General features: G+C 33.0%; 2 protein-coding genes across 2 annotated transcripts in view; both read right to left on the bottom strand.

Moving 5' to 3' along the window:
- The window catches only part of LOC133197760 (N-terminal EF-hand calcium-binding protein 1-like), a 252,915-nt gene that overhangs the window by 65,916 nt on the left and 166,514 nt on the right, over positions 1-20,485 (bottom strand). The gene's annotated exons all lie outside the window — the stretch shown is intronic.
- On the bottom strand, positions 4,995-20,216 carry LOC133196761 (zinc finger protein 502-like). Its single transcript, XM_061332621.1, has 8 exons — positions 20,128-20,216; positions 14,497-15,874; positions 14,138-14,335; positions 13,265-13,404; positions 11,729-11,811; positions 10,913-11,005; positions 8,886-8,980; positions 4,995-6,701 (listed from the first exon to the last, which is right to left on the bottom strand). Exons 2-8 carry the CDS (start codon positions 15,868-15,870, stop codon positions 6,474-6,476), a joined length of 2,211 nt encoding a protein of 736 aa, XP_061188605.1. The 5' UTR covers positions 15,871-15,874; positions 20,128-20,216; the 3' UTR covers positions 4,995-6,473.

Below are 20,485 nucleotides of genomic sequence, written 5' to 3'. Positions count from 1 at the left end.
GAAATTTTTTATCCATATCTCATTTGTCAATTCTTACTTTAAGATATCACACAACAAGAGAAAACTAACCTTGTTACTCTGAAATGGCTGAAAATTTTCGCCCAGAACGCATTCAGGAAAAAAGTCAACGCGTACTAAAATTAAAGTTCATTTAACGGAATTTTTTTTCCCGTATCACTTATTAATCATTTCTCGTGAACTTTGATTTGAACTTATTATATACTAAGTCATGGAGAAATATTCTTCTTGAAATTTTTTTATAACTTTTCCCAGAAGTGACAATTCTCAGTACTTAATTAGGTCACCAATCTTTAAATCAGAATAAAATTGTGGGTGGATTAATATTTTGAAAGGTTTACAATATGGTTCACCATATGTTTTGCCAAAAATTTATATTACCTTTCTGCACCAAAAAAAAAAAAAAAAAAAAGAAAAGATGTTGATGCATTGAAACAGCTCTAATCAACATGCACAAGCCAGGGATTTATCACCCTATTTTGGGAAATGCCATATTTTTTTTTAATTGGGAAAATTCGATGACAGTTTGATAAAATTGGGAAAAAAGAAAAATGGGTGTTTTAAATACAATATTTTTTTAATTACTGAGTTGAATGTAACAATTATAAAGCATTGGGCAGTCACCTAGCAGATGTGTTGTATCAATATCATTTATACCTCTAAGATAAGGTCTCAGGCTGAAAAGAACTACGTAAGAAAATGGTTTTAAAAGAAAATATTATAATATTTGCCCTCTAATTAATGTAAATTAAAAGATGTAAGGTATCTAACTCTTTTCTCTATCTTTCTCTCTATCTTCAGAAGCTGGCAAAGTTTTAAGCCATGTGGAGACTCTATGATTTAGTTTAAAAATATATTTATATGTTCAATATTTTATTTTGGGAATTTTTTCCTTACAAACTTGGAAAAAATTGGGTCTAATTTTCCATTTGGAATGGGCCGAAATTCGCCCCCTGAGAAGGTACTGATAAAGCGATCCTGCAAGCATATATAAGGTTTGATAAAATATCTCAATTTTCTTTGGAATTAAGAACCCTCTCTAACTGCACACTAAAGAGTTCTGATTCTATGGTATTTCTCTGCAGTTAGAGTGATCTGCCCTTAGATCTCAATTCCAATAAATTAAAATTTACAGTATATTACTCAATTTGTAATCAATTTAGTATTCTTATCATTTGAAAAAGGCCAAGATAAATTAATTGAACACTTTATTTGCAAGTATTTTCTCCATGCACGGAAGAAAACAATAGTGATTTCTGTTCATTGATACTTTGTTGTCTCTGAACATTTTTCCTGGGGGTAAATACCACGTACCATATATTGATATATTGAAAATTAGAGAAATAAGCTCAATATTTACACTTTATTCAATATAATTTTCTCAATGTCCAAAAAACATTTTGCACTGGTGTATAGAGGGTCCTTAAGATAATCAATAAATTTGTAAGAAAGTAATGTCAAGGTCAAAGGAAAGGTCAAGGTAATAAAAAAGTTGATGCAGTTGAACAGCTCTGATCAATATGTATACGCATACAAGGTTTGATAAATATATCATCAGTTTCTTTGTTATTGAGATAATCACTAATTCAAGAAAATGAGGTCAAGGTCAAAGGAGACGTCAATGTCAAAAGAATGTTGATGCAGTTGAAAAGCTCTCATTGATATGTATCAGCATATGAAGTATAATGAAAATGTCATGAATAAATTCTTTGAAACTTAGCTAAACACAAATTCAAGAAAAGTGACGTCAAGGTCAAAGGAAAGATCGAGGTAAAAAATGTTGATGACATACAAATTTGAGTTGTGACTCTAAAGTTGCTAGGTTAACATGAAAATTCCATGAAATATAAACTTTTTGTAATTCAAACATTTTATTGACGGAACAAGTATATTTGATATTCAACAACCATGGTCAACAAAAATTCTTCCACGTTACAATGTCGATAATCACTCGCTTATGTCTTCAATATTATCTGTTTCATTTCGGCAATCCAAAACATTGTCAAGTATGATATTAGTGTTTATGGATGAGTTGTTTCTGTAGATGCCTGCAGACCACAATACAGAGGCTACATGAGGACAGCTACCTACTAATCGTGCACCTGATTTGCACTGACAATACCAGGATTTCCTTGAAAAATACCCCAAACGAAAACATTATAGTGAAAGAAGATAATGTAAACTTTAAAACACTAAAACAAATTTCAAAATCTTCCATGCTTTAAAGTCGGAAGTCGATAGATTAGACACTTAAGAATCATCCAATGACAGACACAATGAAAGCGTATCGAGCAGTGGAATCACAGGCGCCTGAAGTGTGGATCGATACCCCCCCCCCCTTTAATAAAAAAAAAATGTAAGAGCTTATAATTTATTAATAATATAAAATTCCCCCTGGGCATCAATCACATCCATATGTCGTTCTATGCAAGCAGATTGTACCTTTTCTTACGTTTAGAGAGTGGCCTTTATTCTCTTTAGAGAAGTGGACAGGCTTTCGCCTACATCGATGTTGGCGAAAGCTTGTCCACTTTTCTAAAGAGAATAAATGGCCTTGTACGGTACATTTTATTATACCGAAAAAGGCCATTCTCTAAACGTAAGAAAAGATAAATCTGCTTGCATAGAACGACATATGGATGTGATTGATGAGGGAATTTTATATTATTGACAAATTATAAGCTCTTACATTTTTTTTTTATTTTAAAGGGGGGGGGGTATCGATCCACACTTCAGGCGCCTGGGTGGAATGTCACGTAAATAAAGTGATTATAATTTCAAACGGGTCAAAATGGGTTTACACTCGATGACCTGTTAATCTAGTAACTAACTCGACCGTAGTTTGGAGAATTTTTCAAAAAATTGCATATGAGCCGCAAGTTGTCCAACACTGCCCTGTGGACACGTATAAGTTTAAGTTAAAAAACATATTCTGTGCAAATGAGACGAATGGACAAGTTGCGGATCGATGTAAACAATGAATAGAAATGTGACAAAACTGCTAGATCCCAGTTGCAAAAGTCAGTGTCGCTCGGCATTATTTAATACTTTCATGTGATATAATAAATCAAATTTTGCTCTTAAGACATTGTTTAATAACTTTGATGCAAAAAGTTAAACAAGAGGCCCAGGGGCCACATTGCTCACCTGAGCAGTTTGGCTAGGAAAAAGCAGAAATCAGTTCAGTATTGAAAAGCTTAAATATAAAAGTGGTTCGAAAGGGGGGAGGGTATGCTTTTAACAAACTTGAATCTACACTTCCTAAGGATGCTTTTGAATTAATATTATACATAATGGCTTTGCTGTTCTACAGATGAAAATATTAATTGATATATCCATTATATTCCTATGTATAACTATGATCCCTTGTTATGGTCCCTCTATTCTCCTGGGGGTCATGATTTGAACACATTTAAATCTACATTACTGAGAATGTTTTTATATTATTATGATCAATCATGGCTTTGCTGTTTTTGAGAAGAAAATTTTTAAAGATTTTTCCAATGTATAAAAATTTGATTAACCCTTGTGGCCCCACCCTACCCCCAGGGGTCATGATTTGAACAAAATTGAATCTACACTACCTGAGGATGCTTTCATATAAATACATGTGTATCTAATCATGGCTTTGCTGTTCTTGAGAAGAAGATTTTCCCTATGTATTACTATGTAAATCTTTGATCGCCCATTGTGGCCCCACCCTACCCCGGGGGTCATGATTTGAACAAACTTGAATCTACACTACCTGAGGATGCTTCCATATAAATATGACCAATCACAGCTTTACTGTTCTTGAGAAGAAGATTTTTAAAGATTTTTCCTATGTGTTCCTATGTAAATCTTTGATCACCCATTGTGGCCCCACCCTACCCCAGGGGACATGATTTGATCAAACTTGAATATACATTACCTGATGATGCTTCCATATAAAAATGACCATTCACAGCTTTACTGTTCTTGAGAAGAAGATTTTTAAAGATTTTTCCTATGTATTACTATGTTAAACTTTGATCCCCATAGTGGCCCCACCCTAGCCCCAGGGGTCATGATTTGAACACACTTGAATCTACACTACCTGAGGATGTTTCCACATGGGTTTCATATTTTCTAGCACAGTTGTTCTTAAGAAGAAGATTTTTAAATGATGCCATTAATTTTTCACAAATTCATAATTATCTCCCCTTGGAAGAAGGTGTGGACCTTTATTTGAACAAACTTGAATCCCCTTTACCCAAGGATACTTTGTTGCAAGTTCGGTTCTAAGAAGAAAATGAAAATGTTAAAAGTTTACGATGACGACAGACAACAGACAAATTTCGATCAGAAAAGCTCACTTGAGCCTTCGGCTCATGTGAGCTAAAAACTTCAGAAATTTATTTTTTTCAAAGCACTGGGACCCAACTCTCATAGCTTAAACATGTTAAGTGCACTGATCCTTTCTTTTCTTAGTAATCATGGCAGCAATAATCATCAAAATCAAAAACTGTATCTTAGTGTAATCTAATATTTGGCAATTACAAAATGCATCCTAGGTGTAAAATAATACATAAAATTTTCTATATTTGTATGAAAATTACTAGTTCAACCCCCTGTTGGCAATAAATTTGGTGCCAGAATAGGTTATGTCTGATTTGGCATTGAATTTGTACCCAACATTCTTCACAGAAACTTGAGTTTGTCTGTCAATCTTGCCTACTGCTGCTGCTGCTGTGTGGGATCTTAATCTTAATTATAATTTAAAAAAAAAAAAATTTTTTTGCTACTCATTGCCACAGGTAAATTGCGTAAACCTAGTGTTAAGGTACAATGACAGCTACATATTAATTTGCAGAAATGTAAGAACGAAATTTTTCAAAATTCATGGAAATTTAATATGCACTTTATAAAAAGACGAATGGACAAACAATTGGCACTAACTCATTCATAAGCGGCATAAAGCCGCTCTGGTCCTCAACCATTAGAACAAAAAAAAAACAGGGCTTATAATCATTTATTCTTTTAAATAGAATGAAAATGACAATGGTTGGTGCTTACAGATTTGTAGTTGCTATTCAAACAAATGTAGTTATTGTATATGGGAAATTTTTGCCCCTTTTGCCTTCCTTGCAAGTCTGCAAATTTAAAATTGGCAAATTCAATGAAAACAGAATTATCTCTTTAACACAACTGTGTCTGGGCAAATTTAAAAGAGGGCAAAATCATTTGCAAGTTTCAAAAAATGGGGCAAAAAATAACCATGTATACAGTAATATAATACACAGTAATCAATTTTAAAATTCTAACTTGTAAATGAACTTCTTAGTATTTTTACACAGATCATTATTCATTAATCCGAAAAAAAACATAGGTAATCAGAGATTACAGAGTTCACTTAAATGAATGTTGTCTTTAAGTAAGACAAAGTCCAACTCTTAACTAATAATCTAGCAGAGTGCATCCCTACATGCAAACATTTATGCAATTTTGGTCCGATAGGGCTTGCAGTTACAGTACTTGGGAATGGACTTATCTAAAAACTTTAAACTAGTCACTTATCCAGAAAATGTACATCAAATCCAGCATCTGAAGCAAGTTTGAGAGTATTCATCCTTTGATGCATCATCCATGTAAGTTTGGCTTTATCATGCAAAGTTGGTTAGCATAGGGCTTATAGTCAGTTAAAAAAGAAACTGCTCCAAAGTCTTTAACCTGGTCACTCATCTAGAAAATATACATGTAAGTCAAATTCAGCATCCCAAGCAAGTCCAGAAGTGTGCATCCTTACATGTATCATCTATGCAAGTTTGGTCCAGGTCGGGCAAACAGTTACTTTAGAATGAACCTGCTCCAAAAACTTTAACCTGGTCACTCATCTGGTCGACCTGGAAAATGTAGGTCAGATCCAGCATCTGAAGCAAACCTATTAGTATGGATCTTTAAATGTATCATCCATGCAAGTTTAGTCAACATAGGGCATATAGTTACTTTAGAATGAACCTGCTCCAAAAACATTAAACTGGTCACTCATCCAGAAAAAGTAGGTCAGATCCAGCATCTAAAGCAAGCCTGGTAGTGTTCATCCTTAGATGTATCATCCATACAAGTTTGGTCAATATAAGCTTATAGTTACTTGGAAATGACATCTGCACCAAAAATCTGGTCATTCTTTAGCTGAAACCTTGACTGGTACAGTGAAGCATGCTATAAGCATATTCCATGCATCTCTGATTAATATAGGGCACAGAAGTACTTGAAAAGAAATCTCTCCAAAAACTTTAACCTGGAATGCTGACGGTATTTCATAAGCTCCGCCCAACTTTGTTGAGGTGAGCTAAATATTCATATAACTCATTTATGTAACTCAATATCCATAATTGCAGAAATGTTTTCTCTTCACTGACAAATAAATTTACAGGTAGCTACTTTCTAGTTGAAAATCAACTATTTCATGTATCCACTCCTCAAACAAATTCTGCTCAGATTGAAATGTTCCCCTCCTCCTCACTGCTTTTTCCATCTTCCGGATTCTCCCTAGGAATCTGACCAACTGCTTCATGGTAACCTTTCCCTGACAACATGGCCTGTTTCCGTCGAGAATCCCGAGTAGACACCTCTTCTTTGTGGACAGTACGAATGTGTTTCACAAGATTTCCTTGCCGATTACATTTGTATGGGCAGACATGACACTGAAATATCTTTCCAATCTGAAAAAAAAATTGTAAATCACCTTTTGAAAAATCCTCTTGGATCAGATATACCAATTTAAATTACTACAAAATACATGCATCTAAATAAAAGTGATACTGTGAAAACACTCATGGGTGTGTGTGTGTTAATTATCGTTGTTTTTGAGGTATGAAGAGACCCACGAATTCTCATCCACCATGAAATGTAGAATGTCAAACACATAACTACTCAACAATTCTTCATCCACGAAATCCAATCCCCACAAACCCATAGCTTTTTTCTCAAAACACAAAAATTTGACCCCATGAAAATATGTGATTCTCCAGTATATCACATAAATGTAAATAGTGTATTAGTAATAGTTTACAGAAAATTCTAGGATGGTCACATATTCTAGCAAATTTTCAAAGACATGCAAAAAAACCCCTAAAGATAATTTCTTGTCTCCTGAATTCAACATATCCAGTATTTTACAATCATTTTTACTCATTTTGATGAATAAAATATATTCTTATAATAAATATTAGTTTGTACAAATTAATTTTACCTGTTTTGTGTTAGGTGTAAATTAATATTTTGAAAGAAAAGTCAAAATAGGTTTGTTTTTATAGCGTTTTAAACTTTTATGATACTGTTAAGGATAAAAACTACTCACACCAAGATTATGCCCAAAAGGGAAAAACAAAAAAGATAATCATGAATACAAGGATTTTTATGCACAAATGTACACAAGTTTTATATACTTCTTGTTGAAACCATTTCAAAGTTAATCTTCAAGTACAGTTACTTAATGTTTATATTTTTGCCAACATCTTTCTACAAATTCAGGGATGGGGCAAAAAATAAACATTTTATCACTCTTGTTGCCAAATGTGGGGCTGAAAGTTGCTAAATTCAGGAACTTAAACCGCCTTAGGAAAGAAATTGATGGTCGCATGTCAAGTTAGACAGGGAGTCACTGAATGCAGGCAAAATATGATGAAAATTCTTGAAAGGAAATTCAACAGTCGAATATGACAGGAAGTTGTTAATATAGGTTGTTTCTATGACAGGTTTGACTGCATATCTCTCAAACCCATTGGGACTGAGACAAAATCATCAAGATATCTGAGGATTTGAGATATTGAGGTTAAAATACATAAAGAAAAAACAGTTTGGACTCCATCTGACATATCTATGGTATTGGAGATGTCAAAAGTTTGAGATAACATTCAACTCATTGTGTATGTGTGTGTGTATTGTAATATGTTTACCTCATGTATGTGTGTGTATTGCAATATGTTTACCTCATGTATGTGTGTAATATGTTTACCTCATGGATGTGTGTATTGTAATATGTTTACCTCATGTATGTGTGTAATATGTTTACCTCATGGATGTGTGTATTGTAATATGTTTACCTCATGTATGTGTGTAATATGTTTACCTCATGGATGTGTGTATTGTAATATGTTTACCTCATGGATGTGTGTAATATGTTTACCTCATGGATGTGTGTATTGTAATATGTTTACCTCACGGATGTGTGTAATATGTTTACCTCACGGATGTGTGTAATATGTTTACCTCATGGATGTGTGTATTGTAATATGTTTACCTCATGGATGTGTGTAATATGTTTACCTCATGGATGTGTGTATTGTAATATGCTTACCTCATGGATGTGTGTAATATGTTTACCTCATGGATGTGTGTATTGTAATATGTTTACCTCATGGATGTGTGTAATATGTTTACCTCATGGATGTGTGTATTGTAATATGTTTACCTCATGTATGTGTGTGTATTGCAATATGTTTACCTCATGTATGTGTGTGTATTGCAATATGTTTACCTCATGTATGTGTGTGTATTGCAATATGTTTACCTCATGTATGTGTGTGTATTGCAATATGTTTACCTCATGTATGTGTGTGTATTGCAATATGTTTACCTCATGTATGTGTGTGTATTGCAATATGTTTACCTCATGTATGTGTGTGTATTGCAATATGTTTACCTCATGGATGTGTGTAATATGTTTACCTCATGGATGTGTGTATTGTAATATGTTCACCTCACGGATGTGTGTAATATGTTTACCTCATGGATGTGTGTATTGTAATATGTTTACCTCACGGATGTGTGTAATATGTTTACCTCATGGATGTGTGTATTGTAATATGTTCACCTCATGGATGTGTGTATTGTAATATGTTTACCTCATGGATGTCTCTGATATGGATCTGTAAACTTCTTTTTTTCTGAAACACTGTAGTACAGTTGTCATAGGGACACTGTAGGTAGGCTTTACTGACTGAAATATCAAATAAAGCACATCAAGGTTCAAGGTTCATTTTAACTTCATCCTTAATTTAGTTTAACTAACTCCCCTTTCCTTGATAATTGTCAATTTATGCTGTTAATTAAACACTTATCTTACAGTCAATATATACTGAAGAATACATGATTTTCATCTTTGAGTTTCACAGACATTTTGCTACATGGAGATATCTGAGCATTTCTAATCTCCAACATTTAAGCAATACACTTGTAACAAATCCTAATACTAGTATAAGTTTATTTATAGTACTTAGGCAAGCACTATAAATAGTAGTTTCACTATCAGTGATCATCCCCCCTTTCTAATATGCCGAATCTACCCTCATAAGAGGCCAAAATAAAGTCCTAGTACATGTAACTTAAAAAAGACTAGAAATATGTCCAGTAAGTATTAGCATATGAAATTTGATAAAACATTATGAATGGTTTTAAAACTGAGCTTAACACTAATTTAAGAAAAGTGAGGTCAAGGTCAAAGGAAAGGTCAAAGTCAAAAAATATTGATGCAGTTGAATAGCTCTCATCAGTATGTATCAGCATACAAAGTTTGACACTAATTTAAGAAAAGTGAGGTCAAGGTCAAAGGAAAGGTCAAGGTCAAAAAATGTCGATGCAGTTGAATAACTCTCATCAGTATGTATCAGCATATGAAGTTTGATAACATTATCTTGAATGGTATCCTTAAAACTGAGCTAAAAACTTATTTAAGAAAAGTGAGGTCAAGGTCAAAGAAAAGGTCAAGGTAAAAAATATTGATGCAGTTGAATAGCTCTCATCAGTATGTATCAGTATATGAAGTTTGTTAAAAATATCTTGAATGGTTTCATTAAAACTGAGCTAAACACTAAGTGAGGTCAAGGTCAAAAGAAAGGTCAAGGTCAAAAAAATGTTGATGCAGTTGAATAACTTACATCAGTATGTATCAACATATGAAGTTTGATTACACTATCTTGAATGGTATCTTTAAAACTGAGCTAAACACTAATTTAAGAAAAGTGAGGTCAAGGTCAAAAGAAAGGTCAAGGTCAAAAAATGTTGATGCAGTTGAATAGCTTACATCAGTATGTGTCAACATATGAAGTTTGATTACACTATCTTGAATGGTATCTTTAAAACTGAGCTAAACACTAATTTAAGAAAAGTGAGGTCAAGGTCAAAGGAAAGGTCAAGGTCAAAAAATGTTGATGCAGTTGCATAGCTCTCATCAATATCTATCAGCACATGAAGTTTGACAAAAATATCTTGGATAGTTTGTTTGAAACTGAGCTTTGAACAGGGCTAAACGCAAAGTGTGACGGAAGGACAGACGGAAGGATGGAAGGACAGAAGGACGGAAGATGGACATGACAAACACTATATGCCCCGGCCATATTCATGGCGGGGCATAAAAATTATCCTTTACATGCAAGTGTTCAAAATCAATATACATAGTTACATTAAAATTTAAGCAATTAGAATGGCTTTCATTGCTTTTAAGAATTTGTGTGTCATAATTGAGCAGACAGGGATAGATTCCACAGATCAATCAGCTGTGTTTACACAGCAGTGTAGACAGAAAAATTGTCATATCCAAAAACCCCCACTAAAAATGTCCAGATATAATTCTTCAGTGCTTACACAGGTTATTTTTTGGCAATACTGTAAACATACATTTTTCCCACAAGGTCATAATTCTACAGAATCACGATTTCTACAGGTAGAAAATAATATCGATTTCTTGATTTGCCATTGTATATCTTAATTGACTTAAATGCTCTTTAGGTAATCTGAGACAAATTTTCACAGAAAGTTTTTGGCCGCATACATAGTGCTAACTAATCCCAAAATTGTACGTCAACAGTAATTGCAACCGTTAATCCTAACATTACAAAGAAAGACATACATGTATTGTTTATTAAATTATTACCATGATGCTGCTGTACGTGGTAATTGCGACTAATGTTCGTAATAAATGCTTTTCCACAGAAGTGACATTTGTAGTTTCGTTCAATTTTCAATCCTAAAATGACAACAACAACAAAAAAATTAAAGAAAAAAAAAAGATTTTTTTTTAAAACAAAACTTATCAAAGACAGTTGCATTATTAAATCCTGTTAATTTGAAAAATTCTACGTTTTCTTCACAAATTTTAAAGAAACAAATTCTTAGTATTTTGCCTTTCCAGCTTCATCTGAAATAAAATAAGAGGCCCCTGGGCCACAATGCTCACCTTTACCAAATATTTCTTTTTGACAAAGGATTATGGAGAAACTTAAACATCTCATTATCAAAGAAACTTAAAAATCATGGTTTTCTACAAATTATTATAAGCACATTGGTTACTGATATCAAGTTTAAAAATTATAACATCCTTGTTGTTAAGAAAAGGGATTCAAAGAATTCATTGCCACAGAAAAAAGTGATTTAAAGAATTCATCACCACAAAAAAAAAGTGGTTCAAAGAATTCATCACCACAGAAAAAGTGGTTAAGAGAATTCACCACCACAGAAAAAGTGATTAAGAGAATTCACCACTATAGAAATGTGATTTAGACACTTCAACATGACAGAAAAATTGATTCAGAGGATTCAAGGAACATTTAACTTTGATGAGAATGTAATCCCCCCCCCCCCCCAAAAAAAAGTGACAGTACAGAAATATACAAGTACCTCTATTCATATACTCTATTGCTTGGCATTAGCCTTTGACTATAATGTAGTAAGAGTACATTATCTACAATACCTTTAAGCTCTTTGTGTCTTAACTTGTGATTTTTCAACAGAGCAATCTGGTAAGTCACAAAGTCACACTCGGTACACTGGTACCTAAAACATAATGAAGTACAGGTATTATAATGAAGTCCTACCCGGGAGAGTTACAATACATATGTAAATACATTATCGTAAATTTATTTATCAGTATACTGTCATCTTTACTAAAATTAAATTGCTAGTGCAGTACGTTACACCTTCACATTAATTTTAAATCAAAGTTTAGATGTAGAGAGGAGTGAATAATATGGATTAAATTATTTAATATCAACTAATGTCTTAACTATAAAGTCTGTAATGAGGTTTATGATTGAATATGTCTTTTTTATCTTAATCCTTGTTGTGATTTTTCTTGCCTTGGTGAAGGGAGAGAAAAAACATTGAATAAAAAATATCCCAACAAAAACCATGGGAGATTCTTTTTATCAAGTTTAAACCATTTTTTATGGGGTTTTTTTAATTAAACAATTTTTTTATGGGTTTTTTTAATTACACATTTTTTGTCTTCCCTATCAATTGTTTAATATTGCATAAAAATTCAACAATATTGCACCACTAAAGTTAGTGCCTAATAAAAAATGGGGTAAAAAAATTCTTCGAAACAAGATCTGTGATTTGCATAGTTTAATGAATTTAACTATATAGAATTATACCTCCGTCTTCCAAGTTCACTAATGCAAACACTTGTATTTGATTATATTAATATTATGGGGCTTTGAAATATATAGTGTAGGAAATGGGGCTGGGTGTCAGCGGGGCATTTTGTATTGTGATATATTGCGATATTTTTAACTGTATTGCAATATGTATTGCAATATTTTCAATCATGAATGACAGTTAAAATGCTCTTTTTCTTATTTTAATATTACCCTTCATCTATAAGAAGAGTGTGTGAAATTATTATAAATTCATTGTGACAAAAAAAAATTCTTATTGATTTCACTACAGTTTTGGAATGAAATGCAACCATACAACAGCAACATTACCATTTGGTACTCTTTGGCATGACTAGCTAGGCATGACTGAAAATGTTACTAACCTATTGAATTTCATATTTTACTTAAGAAGTCTAGAGCCCAAGCAGTTTGCCAGTATATAGATACAGGAAAAACTTATCACAATACGATAATTTTTGTTAACGAATCGCAAAATACACTGCACCAGAATATCAATATTATTGCACAGTCCAAGTAGGATATGAAAAAAATATTTACTGAATAAAGGAGTAAATATGAGATAAAAAGATTTTTGCTTTTTTCAGTAAAGATTTGACCAAAACAAAATTTGTGCCAAAAAGCAAAGCTAGTGTTAAGATTTGACACATGATGGTGCATCAGTCTCACGAAAGAATAAAAAGAGAGAAATCTGTGGATGGCATAAATAAGAATCAATCTTGAAAACATTGGTGCATATGTTCAAACTGAAGACTAATGTCAAATGGACAAGACAAATCTTATTTAGGCCAGGATGTTAAGCAATAGATACAAAGTGGACACCTGAGACTTACCTTTTCATACCTTTTGGAATCTCCTTGTGCTCTCTGAACATATGGTTGAAATATTTGTACCGCTCTATGAAGTTCTGATTACAATACTTGCAGAAACCGACAGATTTGTATTTCTTTTCGTGCACTTTTGCAATATGATTCTGCAAAGACAATTAGGTTGAAGTATCAATTATTTCCCAGGTACAGTCAAACCTGCTTATCTTGAACTTAATGGGACCGAGAGAAAAAATCGAAATATCTGAGGGTTCAAGATATTAAGGGTTAAAAACATAAAAGTTGTTATGATCAAGTGAATTGGAAGTCCCAACAATGGTATTCAAGCTATCCATATTTGACTGAAAAGTAACATTTCAGATTTGTAAGCTGTACTTTGATACAGAACTTCATTAATATATGATTTTTATGATAATACATTAACCATATATACTCGCCTACAAGTTGTTTTTTTGGAAGTTAAATTCTGGTCCAAAACTCTATGTCCGACTTATAGGCAAGTTATAAAAAGATAGGTATTTTAGAGCATCAAGCCCTCTAATATAAGCTTAAGAAATACAAACGCCTTATATGCGAGTATGTACGGTATATCAAAATAAAATCTAGTCAAATGATCAAGACTTTCTATCCAGGAAAAGCATACTCTTTAAAATTCTAATAATTTGACTCCAAATTCAAATGTCAACATCACATACTGGTCATGAATTAGCACATTATTGTTCACGCCAAAGCAGATAAAATATGATGCCCACTTTTTGAATTACACATACGGTATGTGTGTTTTTGATTCAAAGTCAAAATGATATTTTTTTCACATCCATTTCATATTTTTATTTACAGGGATACAAGAATAAGTCAAATGGTTAAATCAATAAAGACCTTAACAGAAGCCTCACTGACAAAGGTGTGACCGCAGATTTCACACGGTATTCTGGGCCTGTCCTTATGAATCTCTCTGTGATGTCTGATGTTTTTGACCGACTCTCCACACACATCACAAATGCTACGTTTCCCAGAATGCACTTGTTTTTTATGGGTGGAGAATTTAGTTTGACACAGTGTCCAGTATTCACAATTCTACAACATAAAATACAAGGGTCACACTGAAACAAAAATTACAAAATACACAATCAATATGTCACTGAAATCTACATCTCATTCAAATATTGATACGTTTTGGCTATCTGATAAATATAAGGATTATTCAAACATCAAAGATATTATTACAGCTTACATACATCAAAATCACACGTTTTCTTGTGGTAGACTGTAGAGTCATATTCTATACCATGTTTTTTGACTAAATGTTCCATATACATAACTGCTTGACAGTTTTTATAAGAAGCTCCACATATTTCACAGTTTACATTCTGAATATAAGCAGCTGGATGAGATTCTATAGCATGCTTATAAAAGTTTTCTAGTCCCTCTGTTGTATCAGCATATATAAAAGGAGCCCTCTTGTGTTTGAGGCATTTCCTACATTTGATTAATTTACACCCTCCTTCCTGTGCCTCAGCTTTCTTCTGACCGGTATCTTTTAAGTTTGACTTCTGACTGGTATCTTTTAAGTCTGCACTGCACTTCCTCACTGAATTATTTTCGGCAGTTTTCATGGATTCTACACTGCACTTCCTCACTGAATTATTTTCGGCAGTTTTCAGCGATTCTACACTCCACTCCCTCACTGAATTTTTTTCAGCAGTTTTCAGCGATTCTACACTCCACTCCCTCACTGAATTATTTTTGGCAGTTTTCAGCGATTCTACACTCCCAGACCAGGATTCCATTGTAAAATCTTCGTCGTCATCTTCCTGTTCTTTTTCAGTATCTACGTTTCTTGAGTCTGGCTGTTCACAGTTTTCAGTTTTGACTTCTATTACTATTTCCGGTGGTGGGTCAGAATAAGCTGTATGGCTTGTTGTCTTTTCATGTTCAAAAGTATCATCATCATTGTTGTCAATGGTAGGAGATTCAGCTGACTTATTTTCATTAATCAGTATAGTAGAGCTGACATCTGACGACTGACTAAGCCAACACTCCTCTAAGTTTTTATTCCTTTTGTCTTTGATACTGTTCATACTGTTACCAGGCATTGATTTTGTCGACTTGATTGGCTCCCTACATCTCACATTTGTTGTGGTCGAAAAATTGCTTTGAAAATCAGGCAATGATTTAATGTAGAGAATGTATTTCTTATTAAGTTTCACGCCTGATTCAGAAGAGGATTTAAGGGCAGACAAAGCTGATTCTAAAGATTCTTGTAGGGTCAGAGAGCTTGAGATACAAAGTAACCTAATCCCAATTAGTTTGCCAACCTGAGCAACTCTAAATGCTGCATCTAACTTTAATAATGAACTTTCCCCTGAATAAATTAACTTCATAAAGTTATTAACATCTGCAGTTGTGAATTTTGAAGCCTGAATTGTGTCAATAGTATCAACGTAGAAGCCAAACATTCCCCACATGGCTAGGATGATTTTATGGGCATAAACTTCTCCATCACTACACTGTATACAGCAGTCACAGAGGATTCTGTTTTGTTGATACAGATAAAGGACATCGGTCAGTTTGGTTGACAGATTGGAGACTGTTAAGGTAATTTCTCCCATAATCCTGTAAAATATAACATTACTATTAACATGAATCTCCAAATCCTGTAAAATATAACATTACTACATGTATTAAAACGATTCCCCAAATCCTGTAAAATATATAACATTACTGTTAACATGACTCTCCAAATCCTGTTAAATATATCATTACTATAAACATGAATCTCCAAATCCTGTAAAATATAACATTACTACATGTATTAAAACGATTCCCCAAATCCTGTAAAATATAACATTACTGTTAACATGATTCTCCAAATCCTGTAAAATATATCATTACTATTAACATGAATCTCCAAATCCTGTAAAATATAACATTACTACATGTATTAAAACGATTCCCCAAATCCTGTAAAATATAACATTACTGTTAACATGACTCTCCAAATCCTGTTAAATATAACATAACTATTAACATGAATCTCCAAATCCTGTAAAATATAACATTACTACACGTATTAAAACGATTCCCCAAATCCTGTAAAATATAACATTACTATTAACATGAATCTCCAAATCCTGTAAAATATAACATTACTACATGTATTAAAACGATTCCCCAAATCTTGTAAAATATAACATTACTGTTAACATGATTCTCCAAATCCTGTAAAATATATCATTACTACATGTATTAACATGATTCTCTAAATCCTGTAAAAGATAACATAACTATTAACATGATTCCCCAAATCCTGTAAAATATAACATTACAATCAAAACTCTACAAATCCTGTAAAATATAACATTACTGTTAACATGACTCTCCAAATCCTGTAAAATATATCATTACTATTAACATGAATCTCCAAATCCTGTAAAATATAACATTACTACATGTATTAAAACGATTCCCCAAATCCTGTAAAATATAACATTACTGTTAACATGACTCTCCAAATCCTGTTAAATATAACATAACTATTAACATGAATCTCCAAATCCTGTAAAATATAACATTACTACACGTATTAAAACGATTCCCCAAATCCTGTAAAATATAACATTACTATTAACATGAATCTCCAAATCCTGTAAAATATAACATTACTACATGTATTAAAACGATTCCCCAAATCCTGTAAAATATAACATTACTGTTAACATGATTCTCCAAATCCTGTAAAATATATCATTACTACATGTATTAACATGATTCTCTAAATCCTGTAAAAGATAACATAACTATTAACATGATTCCCCAAATCCTGTAAAATATAACATTACAATCAAAACTCTACAAATCCTGTAAAATATAACATTACTGTTAACATGACTCTCCAAATCCTGTAAAATATATCATTACTATTAACATGAATCTCCAAATCCTGTAAAATATAACATTACAATCAAAACTCTACAAATCCTGTAAAATATAACATTACTGTTAACATGACTCTCCAAATCCTGTAAAATTTAACATTACTATTAACATGAATCTCCAAATCCTGTAAAATATAACATTACAATCAAAACTCTACAAATCCTGTAAAATATAACATTACCATTAACATGATTCTCCATATCCTGTAAAATTTAACATTACAATCAAAACAATTCTCCAAATCCTGTATGACTTCATTTTTACCTATTTTATATAATTCAAACCTTTTAAGAGAAAATATGTTTATTTACAATGTACTTTTCAAAGGTCTAAATTGAATCATTCAATGGAACATTTTCAAATTCTTATATTGTTTAAAATGTCATACACCTTTCTGTACTATTTTATAGAGATCTGTTCAGTATTTATAGAGACCCTGTAAAAGAAGGTCATTACTTTAACACTTTTAATGTTAATATAGATTTAAAACAGTTAAAATAGACCTATCTCTTACCTTCACTAAGTTATATAACCTGGACTAAAGATACTGTAAAGCAAGCATCATTTGCAAATTTGATTTGTTTGTCAGTTTGCAATTCATACACAACTAATTATTTTTGCAACTAATTGTATTTTAATGTAGGCTGTTACCTCAGTTGGAGTTTATTTCTGCCAAATGCCGATTTTAGATATGGCTGGGACAATACAACTTTTTCTATATCGATATGTATCACAATATTTGAGCCATGATACATTATGTATCCTGATATGTTGAATTGGTTATAAAATCTTTTTTTTTTTTGGTATTGAAATGAACAAAACTTTTCTTAACAAATACGAATAATTTTTTCAAAGAAGTTGCATATCTGTTGTAAAACAAAATTATTTTACACAAGTTGAAATTTTAGAAAATTTTTAAAGTTGTCAATTTTTTATGTATTTCATATTTATATTTATAGCGAGCGCAGCGAGGGGCATGAAGCACCCTCAATAGACTAATGTGTAAGAACAGAGGAAATTCGGAATGAAATCTGTACCTACGTCAGGCAATTTTTCTTGTGCAACATTCAGAGAATTCCTTATCTACCAGGATTCCATGCGAAATTATTACAAAACATAAAAAAGACCAAGGATAATTGTTTTTTACCAAGAGATACGTTTACTTTTCTTTCTTTGCAGAGAGCTTAAAAGAAACCAAAAATAATTGCATCTAATCTAAATTGCACAAGACGTGTAGTCTTGTTTAACTAGTTAGAATAATCTAACTGTGTCTCGAGACAAGCCCTCACCACAGTTAGAATATGTCCCACATACTTGCAATGTAGCAAATCAGAGCGGATCCGCTCTGAAATGATTTTGAAGTATACAAAAGGAGTTGCACTGAAAATAACTACCAAATTAATCATAACAAACCTTTCTGAGATTTTATATGCCTTTTAACCTAAGAAATAATCCATAAAGAGACGAATATTCAACTCATTTTCTCAACGTTTTTTATCGCTTCAAATTTACACGCCATATTGACATTCAGGACTCTCTGGATTGATCATAATCAGTGTTCTTTTTCAGTACTTTGGGACTGGGGGCTGGGGCCCTCGGAATTGGGAATTTCAGCGTCAATTAGGCTAAATTGGGAAGTTCCAAGAAAACCCAGTCACATAAAAAGCATTGTCAAAAAACTTTGTTTTTGTCATTGTATTACTTTAACAAACAATTTTTTTAACAAATCAAGACTATTCTTGGTATGAATTATCTATTTACTTATATCAAGAACAATAGTTGTATGGATTATCTAATTTTGAAGAAATCCAACATGGCTGAACAATAAAACCAGCTTGAACTTCACTGAGAAACATGCTTAGCCTATAAACAAACTGAATTTGATCACATATTTTGTAAGTTTTTCTTTGGGAAAATTTCCAATACATTTTGGGAAAATACAGGCATATTTTCAATCGAGTCTGGGACCGAATTTCGGCCCCAAATCGGCCCTAAAAAAATCACTGATAATAAATGCACTGAGTTCGAGTTATCACCCGTATTTATTTTGCTACATTGCCAATACACGGAACAAATTCTATCGTTAAACTGGGTCCGTAGGACAATATCATTTTAAAGACAGAACGTTCTATCTTCGTTCAACCAGCTCGGCTGTCTCCAAAGTCATGTGACATCACAGTCTAGACTGTGTCTCGTGCTGTTTGAAGAGGCAGTTCAACGTTACAAATGTAAGCTGTGTATAGGCAACTGCGTTCACCCCAATGGTCACACCGTAAAGCATATTATAGCGAGTGCAGCGAGCGGCACAAAGCGCCGCTCATCACTGCAAGCTCTTAAAGCAACGCCTGGGCGAAGAGAAAATTCGGACTTTGCACACTGATCCAAATGAATTTTTTTCCGCAGTTTCCTGTTGTCCCATAATGCTTAGGGAATTGCAAGTCGTCAGAAACTACGTTCTCGCGGTAGCAATAAAATTCAACAAAAAAATAAAATCACCTTGATTTAATGGATATATAGCAGACAAATAGTAGAATAAACTTTCTTGATTAAAATTAGCATTGTTCACACTTCGTTTTGGTAGGCTCATGCAACATATATACGACGTTATATGACGTCAAAGTCTAGACGTAGCAAATGTCACGTGCGGTTTGACGAGCCCGATCTAAGTAATGAAAACTGAAAGGTATCTGCACTTGCTCTAACGGTCGCACCGTCAACATATTATTAAACCCAAAATCTAAGTCAGAAATTTTTTGCGATTTTTCAATATTTCTTCATATGTATCGATATGCGATCGTCCTCACACAGAATCGATTTCTCGATATATCGTCCCAGCCCTAATTTTAGAGAGGAACACAGAATTAACTTCTAGGAAACAAAGGTTTATGTCGGCCTCTGACAGTTAACGCTTGAGAAATTGCTGTACTCACTGTCACAGTACGGTTTAATTAAGGTTCTTATTCAGGTTAACTGTCCTCTTTCTGAACATGGATTTCTTGCAGACGCTGTACGTTGTAAACACTCGACTCGAAGTAAGTTGTGTTTCGTTAATCATACAGGAAGCAAATTGTTGTCACTAAATTAAAAAAAACATGCACGGCAATCGTATTTCCGAGATTGTATTGCCCGAAATCCAAATGAAAGTTTTACAAACATGTAGTTACCATAGGTGCTTGGTTTGGTTTCAGGATGGTGTATTGTGTTTTTTTTTTATAGGTGTGCCTGAATACAGGCTCGTAGGAAGAAATTTCAGTTGGAAGGGGGGGGGGGCACAACCAAACACTTTCA

The sequence above is a fragment of the Saccostrea echinata genome, unplaced genomic scaffold (genome assembly GCF_033153115.1).
Source record: "Saccostrea echinata isolate AGI-Se365-2 ecotype Australia unplaced genomic scaffold, CSIRO_AGI_Sech_v1 ptg000030l, whole genome shotgun sequence".
NCBI lineage: Eukaryota > Metazoa > Mollusca > Bivalvia > Ostreida > Ostreidae > Saccostrea > Saccostrea echinata.
The sequence above is the reverse complement of the archived record's forward strand: the minus strand, read 5'-3'. Positions and strand labels throughout refer to the sequence as shown.

Coding starts and splice junctions, on each gene's coding strand:
- LOC133196761 (XM_061332621.1), bottom strand. CDS start 15,870: ATGGGAGAAATTACCTTAACAGTCTCCAATCTGTCAACCAAACTGACC. Junction 11,812..13,264: donor ATTCCAAAAGGTATGAAAAG/GTAAGTCTCAGG, acceptor ATTATGTTTTAG/GTACCAGTGTACCGAGTGTG. Junction 8,981..10,912: donor CCACGTACAGCAGCATCATG/GTAATAATTTAA, acceptor TTGATATTTCAG/TCAGTAAAGCCTACCTACAG.